The sequence below is a fragment of the Cynocephalus volans genome, chromosome 5, assembly GCF_027409185.1.
Source record: "Cynocephalus volans isolate mCynVol1 chromosome 5, mCynVol1.pri, whole genome shotgun sequence".
Lineage (NCBI taxonomy): Eukaryota > Metazoa > Chordata > Mammalia > Dermoptera > Cynocephalidae > Cynocephalus > Cynocephalus volans.
Genome location: NC_084464.1, coordinates 120,608,916 through 120,623,657, shown reverse-complemented (window position 1 = coordinate 120,623,657; position 14,742 = coordinate 120,608,916). Strand labels below are relative to the sequence as shown.

The following is a 14,742-nucleotide window of genomic DNA, read 5'->3' as shown; positions in this document are numbered from 1 at the left end:
TATCTCCTTTTTTCCCTGAAAATGTTTTTCTACACTAAAATGTAGACTCAGTGAGTTTGAGAACCTTGTCCGTCTTCATTGCTATATCTCTAGCACCTAGGACATGGCCTGGTACATAGTGGTTGCTTAATAAATGTTTGTTAAATGAAGTACTTTTGACTAACTTCATCTGCTATTTATTCACTCCATATATTATAGTTTGCTGTTAGCCCTCATGATTATCAGTGAATGATTTGATGTTAGGCAAAAGTGAGTAATTACTGAGTAGGCCCAATGAACATGAAAAGAAGCTAATTAAAGCTTGAAGTGTACCTCATATCTATTATGGATTAGCCTTGCTAAATTATCTCCTAACAGAATACAAGGCAGATGCATTTAACAATAAAATATTGTAAAAAATATTGAAAATAATTACTAATATGCCACAATTATATGATCATTAATAAAAACACTTGGTACATTGTCGCCTGAGGTATTAGAGGAGTCAATACCAGAGCCCTAAACCAGGAATCAGAGTACTCATGTTCACATCCTGATTTTACCATTTATTCATTGTCTAACCTTCAAAAGTCACATTAACCACTATAAGTCATAGTTTCTCCATCTGTAAAATAGACATAAGAATAGTAATTAATTCATAAAGTCAATATGAGGACTAAAAGATATTGTTCGTGTAAGGAGATTAGCACAGTATTTGGCTATTGTAAATAATAATAAAAGCAAGTTATTACTGATATAAATAAGAGCTGTTTCAGCAAGATATACATTGTTGTTATCATATACTTTCCACAAAGACAAAATATCTTCTCAGAGAGGTGTGACCATACCTAGCCACAGTCAGAAAGTTGGGAACCAGCCCTAGAACCCAGGTCCCCCAACTTCAAATTCTATTTGCATTCTAAGTGTGCTATTTTAACATGATATGAAAAAATTGCTAGATTAATGTCAAACTATCAGCCAAAGTGTAGTCTGAATGGCCTTTAAGGAAGAAAAGCAGGCACATGAGTAAAAGAGAAAACAGAAAAGAAAAAATAAATGCTTTGGTCCGATCACATTTGTACAAGTAAAGAACACCAAGTATTCTATCTGCTACTGTACCGTAGAGAGGAAGGAACTTTATTTTATAAATATTTTTATAATTTTGATTTGTAAAAAAATTTTTATTGAAACATTGATTGTACATGTTTATGGGGTATAGTGTTATATTTCAATGCATGTATACAATGTGTGATGATGTATTCAGGGTAATTAGCATATTCATCATTGCAAAACTTAATCATTTCTTTGTGATGTGAACATTTTATCTCCTCTCTTCTAGTTGTTTGATAACATGCAGTAAATCATTATTATAGATTCCTGGGTCAACTCTACACCAATAGGGCTTATTTTTTCTATTTAGCTGTAATTTTGTGTTCATTAACCAGCTATAATCTTGATTTTGAGTCAAAATTATTTTTATCTGTTATATCTGTATTTTATCTTTATTTATCTGTATTTATCTATTTATCTACATATTTTGTCATTAATAGGAAGGATTTTTACCCTCTTACGTATAAATCTCTCTAGGCAAGCATATAAGATTTGAACAAAATTTAAATATTTAGTGTAGTTTATCAGAATGATCATTTTGTGAGTTGTGTACTTTTGTTATGTTTGAACCTCCATTATCTCATTTCCACAGAATGCCGAAATTTCTGTTTTTGAAGTGAATATACGCTTTGTTGGTGGACTGCTCTCAGCCTATTATCTGTCTGGAGAAGAGGTAAGATGAAAAGTAGCATGTAAATGTGAATTATAAAGTGTCTTAAAATTACATTTTTTTTTTTTGGTAAAATATGCCTTTTTTGGTATATTTTTAGAAGGAATCCATTAAGTCCTCATGTTTTGATGGATCTATACCTTTCACTGAATTTCTTATATGTACTAATTAAATGAGCAGGCTGAGAAAGTTTAACAGAACATATTGTCAGGGAGTGTTAAGTAATGGCTTTCAAAAATACTGACTTCATTATGCTATGTACGGTGTTATTACAACTACAAATCATATATGCCTATGGTCAAATCAAAGAGGTTTAGAGTAGTAGCAGGCTTGTGGATGATTTTTTGTTTTAAAAATTATTTTAAGTTAATATCATGCTAGTTTAATAAAAACATTTTAAAATGAAGAAATCATGGCAAGTGAGATATAAAAATTCTGGTATTTATGAAATTAAGGGAGTGAGTGAGATACTTAGCTACCCAGTGAAAATTCCTATAGGCCAGTATCCCTGTGTCAAGTGCTTTTGAGTTCTTCCTAGGACAGGGACTAATTAATTATCTGATGCTTGGAGCAAAGAAGGAATTTTTAATTTAGCTGCCTTTTATTGATAGATTAAGAAAGGATTTTTGTATTGTGCTCATAGGGGGCACCAATGCTATTTTCTTGAAAGGTTTTAGACAACTTTATGAATACCTTATAAATGTCCACTAAGTGTTATTGGAATGGACCTCACCTCTAATGTTGATAGCGTTAAAAGCTACATCAAGGAAAAACAGTCATGTATTTCAATTGCACATCAATCAGATTTGTTCTAGCCGTGGCATTCTGGCTGGGGGAAGAATGGATCTTACCCAGTGTAGTATTTCATGTTTTTCGGTGCTCCTTCAAACGGATTTAAGCAGAACAATAAATGTTTAATGAGAAAAGCTGCTTGACTTTGTTCCTGTCTCTCAAGTATTTTCCTAACCATATAAAACAGCCCTCACAATCTTACATTTTTTCTCTCTCTCTTTCGATTTTATTCCACTATAGTTCTTTTCAAGGTATATAGATGGCTTCTGTATCCCTCTGTATATGTCCTGTTTTAAGTGTTAAATTCTGTTCTTCATTATGAACTCTGTCACTTCCTTAGCCAAGGTGATGAGACCCTCTGATACATATGCTCTTCCTGCCTTTTCTCAGTTTTTCTAGTCCCAGATAATTTTATTTGTTCAGTTTGGTTTAAGGTGTTGTAAACATCTAGCCAAGGAATCTATATTTTGTAAAAGTTATGCTTAAAATTAACTAATATCATTTTAATTACCAAGTCTCTGCTTTTAGAATACTTGTCCTGGAGTATTAAATGCCTGGATGTTCTCGTGTCTTTGACATGGCGTGCTAAGATGACCTTCGTTTTAACTTTCTGCATAATTTATGTGGAGGTGAGACAATTTGGAGGAAATAAGGGCTGTATCTTTCTATGTCTGGGCTCAATGGAGATAAAAGAGCATACAAAGAGAAATAAATATGTATTCCTTCTAAAGCATTGTGTTTGATTAGGATAGTTTTTCACTCATAACAACGTGTCAAGTGTGTGTATATACTCCTATGTGTTTCTACATATGTGTATACTTAGCAATAACAACTTATATAATTATGTAGATATAATAACCACATATATTATAGTTTGCCTATAGGTAAAATAATTTGCCCAAGACTTTATAAGGGTACATTTTTATTCTATATTTAGCCAACTGTAATAAATTATGGAATATGAAGAACACCTCTATTGCAAATAACTGTTCTTTTAGTATATTTGCTTTGTCCTTATCACTGTGCAAACATTGTTTTTTTATATCTAGATTTTCTGCATTTTCATTTTTATGATAAAAATTTATTTAAGGTATTTTTTCTTAGATGCTTTTCTGTGTTTCTATAGAATACATTTTAATTTTAGTTTATAAAGATTGTTCATAGCATGTTTTTTTCTTGACAGTTCCCTAAATGTTGGACGATTGGGTTCAGTATTCCTTTATTTTGAATAGCGTAGTTATAATCAGTCAATAAATACTAGTATTTAGTCTCTGAAGTGGGGTTGCCAGGTGAGAAGTTACTAGTTCTAGATTGTTTTAACATGATTTCTTGCCCCTTTTCTTTCAGTTACCTCATCACTGACAATTGCCTTTCATGTGACGAATGCATTCAGGGGAATTGGCTATCAGGAATGTAATCTGGAAAAATTGCTAACCCAAGTCTGTGCTTGAGCTGTTTGTCTCCATATCAAAATGAAAAAATGAGCATTTATTTAATAGAAAGAATACCAACATGGCCAAATTATAAGTTCTGATAGTTGATAAAGTTCTATACCATACATTACTATAATTTACTGAGGTAGTTTAGGAAAATTTGTCTTCCTAAATTATCTCATACAGGGGCTACTAAACCACGATAATTTAACATTCTGATTTCATCACTGAGGCTCAGTAGTATTTTAAGAATAAATCACCATTAAAAGTATATAGGCCCACACTGATATAAGCTCAAAATTCTTAAATTTATATTGCAAAAAGCCAGAGGGAAGTACCACTGAATTGTGTTACATGCTTTAGAAACACTGAGCAATTACCAAGAATGCCAATGTAACTGAAAGAAAAATAGAAACATCAAATACATGTAGTAAACTTCGATTTCAAAAACTTGAAATGTCCTAGTTCAATTAGAATGTTTTTTACTACCATTAAAAAAAGTCAAACTTTCACATTTTCACTCTATGTGAGGATACTTTGAAAAGTTCATGGAAAAATAGAATTAAAAGATAATACTAATCTTTCCATGAACTTTTTGAAATACACTCAGATATGAAATTCAAACAACCACAAGAATTATAAACAGAATGGAGATAAGATGAATACTAAATAGAAATGATTAGTATTAAAAATAAATTTAAAGATAGCATTGCTCTGTAATAAGCTCAAAGGGAACTGAAAATTCTCGCTGGAGACAGTAAATATAGCAGCATCTAGAATATCATTGCCCAAAATGTGTTCTACAGGCCACTAGTTTCTTTTGATATGGTAGGATAAACCCAAACTTATTTTTAGTACATTTTTAAGTTTGAATGAAGCTATATCCTATATTCTTCTTCGGAAATTCACAATGCACCAAAAAAGAAACTAATTTAATTTCATATCCTTCTGTTTTCCTCACTTATTTTTTTTCATGTTACATCTGCCAATAGTGAGTTACAATTATTGTAGCCTGGAACAATTTTTGGGAAATGCCACTGCAGAAAAAGAATAAACAAAGGAAAAATGATATTGAAAATTGACAGATGCAAAACAAAAATGAGTAAATAAACTTAAGACATTGCAAGAGAAGATGATACGTGTGGAAAAGAGCATGTATAAATATGTGGTGTAATGTTATTTGTTTACAACAGAAACTAATAGCTATACTGAGCAGAAAGTGACTTTAATAGGACTCAGTGATGCCACAGAATCAGAAAGAAGTGTGGAGAACAACTTGGAGCAAAAAGTCTCAAATTGCCATCTATGGCACCTATAACTCAACTATCACCCTAGGACATCCTAGAATTTGAAAACATGGACTGTTTCTTCTACCCTTGTCTTACTCTACTCAAGACACAGAGTTCCTAGAGAATGAGGCTAGTTGGCAGAGGATATGATAGAAGTCTTCTGCAATATTTGAATCCAGTATCCCATGAGGACTGAGTTATAGGGAAGTACAGAAAATTCCTGAACAGAAATTTGAGGCCCCGTTAGAAAGGTGGGGAGAGTAGATGTTTGGGAACCAAAAATAAGATTTAGTTCACCATGGTGAATGGCAGAGGAAGTAGACAAACTATATGGAAACTGATAATTTAATAGAACACCTGAAAAAACTATACTTGATTTGAAAAACTGTTTTATTCTGTACATTAAGAGACCACATTTAGAACTACCAGAGTATTTAATCCTCAAAGGAAACATTCTTTTTTTTTTTTTTTGTCTTTTTTTTGTGACTGGTAAGGGGATCGCAACCCTTGGCTTGGTGTCGCCCGCACCGCGCTCAGCCAGTGAGCACACCAGCCATCCCTATATAGGATCCGAACCCGCGGCAGGAGCGCTGCTGCGCACCCAAGCACCGCACTCTCCCGAGTGCGCCACGGGGCCGGCCCCTCAAAGGAAACATTCTGCTAGCACATTTTACGTTTGTGAACTAGAAAAACAAAAGCCAAAATAATTAAAGAACTAGCTTTTGATGAAAAAAGGTAAGGAGTACATCTGATCCAAGACTGTGGAAAAACATAGAATGGATTCTTATGTCAGATCAGCCTATTCTGCCAGGATATCCTTTTATTTTGAAGGTGGCAAAACGATTTTCTCCTGGATTCCCCCAAAATGTATCCACTGCTCCAGACACCAGTACAAAAAGTTGCTGAAGGAGACTTAACTGAATAAGTAGGTAACACTAACACCACTGAATTTTAAGACTATAATGGGAGGAAGTTAAAGAGGGGTGGGACTCTGGAGTGGGGAGAGGAGAGAGAAGATTGAGAATGTGAGTTTAGTGGTGGAAAGATTTCTTTTTTGTAAGATCCAAACATCTGGGGTTTGGGGGGTTTAGAAATGGATTTTTTAGTTAGTTTAGTGCTGGATAATCATAAAAATGTTTAGATAGCCCCTAAAAAATTAAGATGTATTGATGTGGTCACCTTTCAAATTCAGTGTCTCACACAATACACTAGAGAGAGTCATCTCCCAGACTGCATTTTTTGCCCCATTCTGCAGAAAAATTAAAGTGACTTGCAGAAAATGTGCATGTTGTAAACAGGGTTCTGGAAAAATAGAGAATAAAGTCAAGGCATATTAAAGTTGCAGATAAGATTAGCATATAGCAGTGCATTCTGCCATCTTGTAAATCATCTTGGCTTTGAACAGAAATGTGTCTTCAGGTTTCCTAGTGACCAGAGCAAAGAAGGTGTCACAATTAACAGCAATTTGATTTTTCTGTTTTGATCAACACTAAAAATTTGATAGCATAAAGTATCACACATATCTGTATGCTAATGCTAAATTTGTCTATATGCTAAATTTTCCATAAAACAACTATCTGGTATAAACAAGAAAAATCCAACAATACATTTGGATCCACCAGAAATACATTTGCACCCTCCCAAATCCTGCCTAAATTGCTCTCATATTTATCTTGTTCTCTCAAATATGTGGAAGGTATTTTAATTATGATCTCTAACAAAGTAGATTTAAATCCAGAAAGCAGAGATAACAACAAAAGGTATAATTGAAAAAAAAAGAAAATTGAAAAAAAAAAAAGATCACAGTACTGTAAGATCAAAATATAGTACGTTGGGCCAAGCCCGTGGCGCGCTCAGGAGAGTGCAGTGCTGGGAGTGCGGCGACGCTCCCGCTGCAGGTTCGGATCCTATATAGGAATGGCCGGTGCACTCACTGGCTGAGTACCGGTCACGTAAAAGACAAAATATATATATCTATATATATATATATATATATATATAGATATAGTATGTTAATTCTGTACAATGAAGAAATAACAGATTTATGCAAGAGTTAAACAAAGAGGATTGAATAGTGGTACGATGAAATTTTAAAAATTAGGTAATCAGCTTTTTTACACTATTTATCATGGGCTACAATGAGAATTTTTTAGTAAAATATATATATCATGCTGCCAAAGTAAAACATTAGAAAATTAAACATGTTTAAAATGCTAAAACCACGTGAAAATTTGAAAATAATCTCTTAAATAACAATTAGGTCAGTGAATGTATAATATGAAAATTAGAATACTTAACAGACAACTAAAATATAAGTACCACATTAAATTTTGTGGAGAGCAGCCAAATTTATACTTAGAGAAATACATAGCTCTAAAGTTCTGTATTAAGAAAAAAATAAATATAGGGTTAACTAAATCTACATTTCATTAATTTAGGAAAAAAAGAACTGAGGGAAAAAGAGACTTGATAAAAATAAGAACAACATAGATTGTAAAATGAAACAATTTTGAGCTGTTGTTATAAAGCCTTTTCTTCCTTCCTCTCATCAACATCCTTATTGAGATAATCTTCTGGGAAAGGCCTTGATTACAGCAAGAACCATATTATTCATCTATTGACAGAAAGGTTTGATGAGGTTGAATGTGAGTAGCCCCCTTAGCAGGAAGGCTCTCACAGGTGTGTGTTTATAAAGGGTCCCCACCTGGGAAAAGCAGCACGTTAAAACGATAGTGGTCAGATTGAGCAGTGATTCAGATAAAGTAGAGAGAGAGAGATGTTCCCTAGGACACAGTCATAATTTGGGAGAAGTCATGTATCTCTTCAACAGATATTGGTTGAGTACCAACTATGTGTCAGACACTGCCCTTGGCTTTGAGATTTTCCTGAGAATAAAATAGCCCCAAATTCCTGGCCTCGTGGAGTTTATATTTTACTGAGGAAACATAACTGTCATAAACCACACCTGGAAAACTTGAACAGACCTGTAAGAAAAAAAAAAGTTTATGTTCTGGTTGGTTTGTTTTGGTTTTGGTGTGGCAGGATGATAAACAGGCAGAAAACTGACTTAGTGATATCTGTCTGAACTGACCTTCATACTTCCAGCACCTTCCCTCTTTAGTCAGTCCCCCACTTGGTCACTAAAGAAAGATGTCATCGTGCCACACAGTCTTCTAGTAAACCTTCACTGGCCCGTGTGGCCTTAAAAGTTGAGTCTTTTTGATGTGGCTTACAAAGCCTTTATAATGTAGACTCAGCCTACCTTTTCTGCATTCATTCATTGCCCTCCTCACACACCCCCTCTGTAACTAAAAGGGCTTTTCCCCCCAAAATACCCCAAGCACATCTGTGTGCTTTTTATATGCACATTTCCTCTACCTGGAATGGCTTTCATCTTGCTCCTTCCACCTCCCCCAACTAGATATCCCCCCTCTATGAGGCCCTCCCTGGCTGTACTGCAATGCCCCCCTCTCCCTCCTCGTCCTGCAAGAGAGAGTCAGGCACTTCCTTTCCTGAGTTTTCTGCATGTGCTACCATTACAGCTCATTGTTTATGGGCCTGTGAGTTTCCTTACCCCCCTCATTACCATTTCTCCAGTAAAATTTTTACAACTCAAAAATAAGGGTTAAGTTTCCACCATTTTTATATCCCCTTGCTGAGCACTGTATGCCTGGCACTAGAAAACATTTTGTAACATTTGTTGACTAAACTCTTCATTAGGTTTTCTGTGACATTTGCCTTTTAAAACCCCAATAGAAAATTCTTCCAATGACGTTTCAACTAAAATCTGTACATTGATAACATAAATAAGCAATTGGCCTGTCAACTAAAATCTGTACATTGGTAACATAAATAACCAATTGGCCTGGAAGGCTTGGGGTATGGAATGGTAGGGAGAGAATGTAGTAAGGTGATTGAAAGTATGTATGATCTCTAACCCCTGGTAAAAGCCCCTGTGACTGCATCCAACTCCCCAGCTTACCCCTCCCCCGCCCCCCAGCAGAACATCTTTTTTTTTATCTGTTCTATACTTGCTGGTTCTCTGAAAGAGAAAGAGTTTGAAAACCAGTGAGCTAGAGACTATATCTAAATTCAAATAGTTGCTAAATATGTATATTATTTATTGTAGACTTTTTAAATAGAATTGACATTGTTAGAACATTTTCGAAATTATAAACCTAAGAGGAAATTATAAAACGTAAATGTGAAAGGTATTCTACAAAGTGTATTTTCTTTAATTTGAGGAAACTATCCAGCTAAAACTTTCTGAACCATTTAGTGACACGTTATGTTAGTTTCCTGGAAATAAAAAATTTTAATCATATTTATTAAATGGTATTAATTGTTTCTTTATGTCATTTTCTACTAATGTCTGTGGTCCTATGACTTCTTAGATGTTCAGATTAATCTTTGCATACATTTTAAATATTTGGTTACTATTTGCTTCAGAATTGTAATTACCATCTGGTAAGTTAATTAGCAGATGCTTATGGAATACCTGCTTTGAGGTACTGCACTTGGTGCTGCAGAAACAACAATGAATAAGAGAAACACAGTCTCCAATGACAAATATTTGTCCGAATATCAATTTCATACAACCCTATAAAGTAGGAGTAAGTGTTGTTTTTATCATCATTTTATGGGGGAAGGAACAGGCTCAAAGAGTTAAGTAACTTGCCCAACAACATGCAAAGTAGCAAAGCTAGGCTTCAAACTTGGGCAGTCTGGCTCCAAGATGCTGAGTAGCAGCTAGACATTAGGGATCTGAAGCACAGAAGACAGATGTCAGCTATAGGCCTGAATTCATGGATCATCAACAACTAAATGATAATTGGAGGAATAGACAGGAATGTGGTTGCCTAGGGCATTATAGACTGAGAAAAAGGGGCCCTAACGTTTAAGCATTGGTGAGAAGGAGGAGCTACAAAAGCAGACTGAGGAGTGATGGTCTGAGAAGTAGGAGGAAAACCAGAGAATGTGATATCACAGAAGCCAAGAGGAAGTAGTATTTTGAAAAATGAAGTATTCAGTTGTGTCAAATGCTTCTTCTAGGACAAGTTGTATAAGGACTGATAAGTATCTTTAGGATATAACAATGTGGAGGTCATACAGGACTTTACTGAGAGTACTCTTTTTAGAGTAATAGGATAGAATCCAAATTGTTTTTGATTGAAGAGGAGAAGGTGGTGAAGAAATGATTAGTTCAAAGTCTTTAAGTAGGTGGGGAAGGGTGGGATTCAGAAAACAGATGGCCTGGGGAAGGTTCCTTTTTCCATTGCAGTATGAAAAAGTGGAGGAACAGATAGGCACACATGTCAGCAAGTTGGTTGCAAAGATACAAGATAATTACCATCTGTTGGCCCCTGTTAACTGTATGAGGAAGTACAAGACAAGGATATCTCCTGAGACTCCTGGAGAGGGTGAACGTTCACAATGAGTGTGTATAATTTAAAGTTGTTCTTCTATAGAGGGTTGACTAGAGAAACATGGTAGAGTTTCTAGACAGTGTGGAGGTTGGTGACGATGAATTCATGGTGGCCTCAATCTTCCCAGGTGTATGATATTTCTTTCTTTAGCAGTGCTCAACAGTTCAGATATAAACATGGAGAAGAAGGTAGTTAGTTGGTTCTAGTTGAGTTTTGGTAACAAGGTGACACAGAGAAAAAAAGGCATAGATTTAAGGTATTGGCAAAATTTATTGAAATTATAGACCATGAAGTCCAAGATGAGTATAAGATAGAAGTGGAAAAAAGCAGGTAAGTAGTGGTGAGAGAGAAAATGGACTGGTTAAATTGCCTGAAGTTTAGATGAAGTAGAATAGGAGTAGTTTAGCAGTAACTTAGCAGGTGACTGGAAGCTCTGGAAGTTAAGGCCATGTGGTGGGATATAGAAGTTATAAGAGATTTAAAAAATGGGGCAGTTTTGAGTGATGTAATAATCCAGGATAGCATCATGGGATTAAGTGGTGGAGGGGGAATTTTGCCAGAATCTATTTGCATGGCTGACTTTTTAATGTATTTTAATTGAGAAAATATACTGTGTAAAAATCTATATAAAAATTTGTCTTTAAAAAAATCAACCAAGCATCAGCAAACTTTTTAAACTTGCTAAGACATAAACACTTTATATAAAATCATAGATATGTTATGAAAATATATATGCTCTGCTTAAACAAAAAGAGAAAAATATAACACAGAATGAAATTTAAATATGTGGTTGTTGGATAAACATTCACACTCTAGAGACTTAAGAAGTTAATACAGATGATTAGAGTTGGCAGTAGAAGTGTAAACAAAATGCATATGAGCTAATTAGTTGGATTTAATGCAGCTATACCTATGCAGAGCTATTTCTTTTAAACTGTAAAACTAGTAGACTTTTATCTACATGGATAAGTGTAGTAAATTTGGTCATAGTGATGTGAATTTGTTTGGGATTTCTTTTAGAAATTAAATTTTACCTAATGTATGAAACTATCTTTGGATTTACAAAAATTCGCTTTGGTTAAAATTTTTATCATTTGGGAATTGGGTACCTTCTAAAGTAATTCCTCTAAAGATTTCATTTACAAGAGCTTTCTTGTGTCATCATTTTATGACATGTCTGCTAATGTCTGCTAATATATTTGAGCATGCCACAATTAATTTGCATTTGAACAGTTCCAGTCTTATAATTTAGCTGAAAATTCATTTATATTTATATTAAAATAAACATAAGCCTTAAGGACAATGTTGTTTTTAACTTGACAATTGATCTTTATTTTAATTTGAAGTTTCCAATTCCTCTAATGCAATACAAATAGAAGAAAATGAGGAAATCCAGATGAATTAGTGGGATAGGCATAAAACAGAAGAATTTTTTCACTGCTCTTTATTCTAAACATTTTTGTTTGTTTTTCACTTTTGCTGTTAGAAGACTAGGATTAGAAAAGATAAGCAGAAGAGATTGTCACCTTGGTTTTAATAAGTACTATGTAGGTTGATATCTTTACTTTTTTATTCATATTTTAACAGTTTTTTTTAAGTTCTTGATATAATAATGGCCATAATTGCTCTAATTTGTAAACTAATTTGTAAACACTGCTAACTTCTGTGTTTCAGTTCTTAGGTCTAACTTGTTATTACGATTATTAAATAGTGACTTCTTTAGCTTTCTCTCATGTACTTCCTGTAGTCCCATAGAAAGTACACTGTATTATTCAATGTAGGCTTAACTGTTAATTTAAATAACAATTCTACCATTTATGTTGTTTCTGCTATCTAATGTTTTATAACTAGACTTAGAATAATATTAACCCAGAGTTTAACACTGAAAAAATCATTATAGTGGGCTTTTCTCTGTCATCTGGGCAGGCTTTCAATTAATTAACATGTTTAGTCCCTCATGATTCACTTTGTTATTCAGCAAATATGTGTTGAGCATCTATTAGGTTCCAGGCCGTGTTCTAGTCTCTGGGGGATTCAGCAATGAACAAATTAGAAAAAGTCCCTGCTTTCATGATATCTACATGTTAGTGGGGTAAAATGTTAACTAAGGATAATTTCAGATAGCAATAAGTGCTGTGAAGAAAGTACAATTCAGTCGTGTGATAAAGAGAGATGGAAGCTGGGGTGGGAGATGATGGGGACAACTTTAGGTCAAAAAGGAGCCACAGTATGAATGACATGAAGGAACTAGCCATTGAAGATTTGGAGAAAATAACATTCTAAACAGAGGAACCCAAGAGTTCGGAGTTTATGGTTGATTTCTCCCTTTGGGATGAAGAAGAAGAGGAGGACAGTGGGAGAGATGATAATGGTGGTAATGAGACCATTTTTTGAGGTCTAGGGAAATGACATAATCTTCATATTGTAGATACACTGAAGTTCTGAGAAGCTAATTTCTTAGCCACTTACAAAGTGACAGAAGTGGGATTAGACTCTGCCGTCTCCTCCAAAACCTGTGACCCTGCTCACATATTATTCCCCAAACCAGCGGTTACTAGGGTTAGTAACACAATTTTTTTCTTTCCTGTTTACTTCCTCATCAGTTCAATATCTAAACCTCATAAAATGAGCTAGTGAGAATCCTCAAATCTCAGCAACAAAGAATAATTAAGTCATGAAAAATAAATCATGAGAACACTCACAGCACTTGTGAGTTAGTAACAGATTTTTACTTAGGTTGTATTTGAAATTATTTATTCATTGCACTTGTCTTTTTCAAAACACAGAGCTCTCCTTGAGTTTTTCCAAATAGTCTGTTATGCTGCAAACAATCTCATTTTCCTTTTCCATGTTTTTATTCCTCATTCCCTTCCCCTCTTCATCTGTAGGATGAAATGCTTTTCATTGTCCTTTTAGTACATGTAGCAAAAACCTTGCTATGTATGTAAAACACCCATATGATTTCAGCTTTAATCCCTCTTTTTATTCTGATTTAGTATTAGATACAGTTCAGAATGTTGATAAAATTTATACCTACATTTTGGTGTGACATTGTGACAAGGTATGCATTAAACTTTTTCTTTATAAGTCATGTATATTGAGGATTAGAGTAATTGAGAGCACTGAATGAGGCAGATGTACACAATTTAGAAAAAATATTATTTTCTATTTTTGAATCATATTTTCTGATAAAGTAATATTAATGGAAAAGGTAGTACCTTGTTATTTCAAATGAAGCTAAAATAAAATATTTCAGCTTTATAAAGAAACATAAATTGTGGAGGTTTACCAGTACAATTGGTATGCTTTTATGTAATTAGAGAATTCCAAAAAGCATTTATAAATAGCTCATTAATCTACCATATGTTGACAGCACTTTAATAAATTTCTCCAGACTGTGAATAAAAATTTGGAGTCCAATTGCCTATTTGCTTTTTACATTTTATTCACTTAGAAAAAGCAGGGAAGGAAAGCCCAGATTTATTGTCATATGTCATAAAGTTAACTGCAAAAAAAATGATTAAAATAAGTAATCATAGTCATTGAAGATTTGCAGTGAAGCAACATTTTATAGTATGTTTTCCTTTAAATCTTAATTATTCTCAAAGGAGAAGTCTCAAAATCAGTGCCCCTTAGGTTAAACTAAGGTCAGATCCAGTAACCCAGCATCCACCAGCAGTTTTTCATAGGGGTCCATCTACTGTGTAATATTAGGAGGTCTCCTCAAATAATGGAGTTTAATTAGTTCTCAGACAAATGGGCAGTTCCCACACTGTCAACTATTGCCAATCCATTTTCACTACTACCTGGTGTTGCCCTTCCCATGGAATTTACTTATCCATTCAGCGCTTCCCCCCGCAGGTCCAGACAGATGCAGAATCATCTTGCACCCACTTTATAAATACTCAGAGTAAAATACCAACACTTGGACTTCTCTCTCCCGTGCCTTTTTTCCTCTCAAATTAACATGACTGAAAACCATGTTAATACCCAGTTTGGTGAGAGTAGTGCTGAAATTCACTCTCAAACATTGCTGATGGGGA

At 34.3% G+C, this 14,742-nt stretch overlaps 1 protein-coding gene across 1 annotated transcript in view; it reads left to right on the top strand.

The window, feature by feature from the left end:
- The window catches only part of MAN1A1 (mannosidase alpha class 1A member 1), a 155,836-nt gene that overhangs the window by 56,761 nt on the left and 84,333 nt on the right, over nucleotides 1-14,742 (top strand). Inside the window, exon 4 of the mRNA XM_063098401.1 lies at nucleotides 1,682-1,762. Coding sequence (XP_062954471.1) covers nucleotides 1,682-1,762 — 81 coding nt within the window. The remainder of the gene's footprint in view (nucleotides 1-1,681; nucleotides 1,763-14,742) is intronic.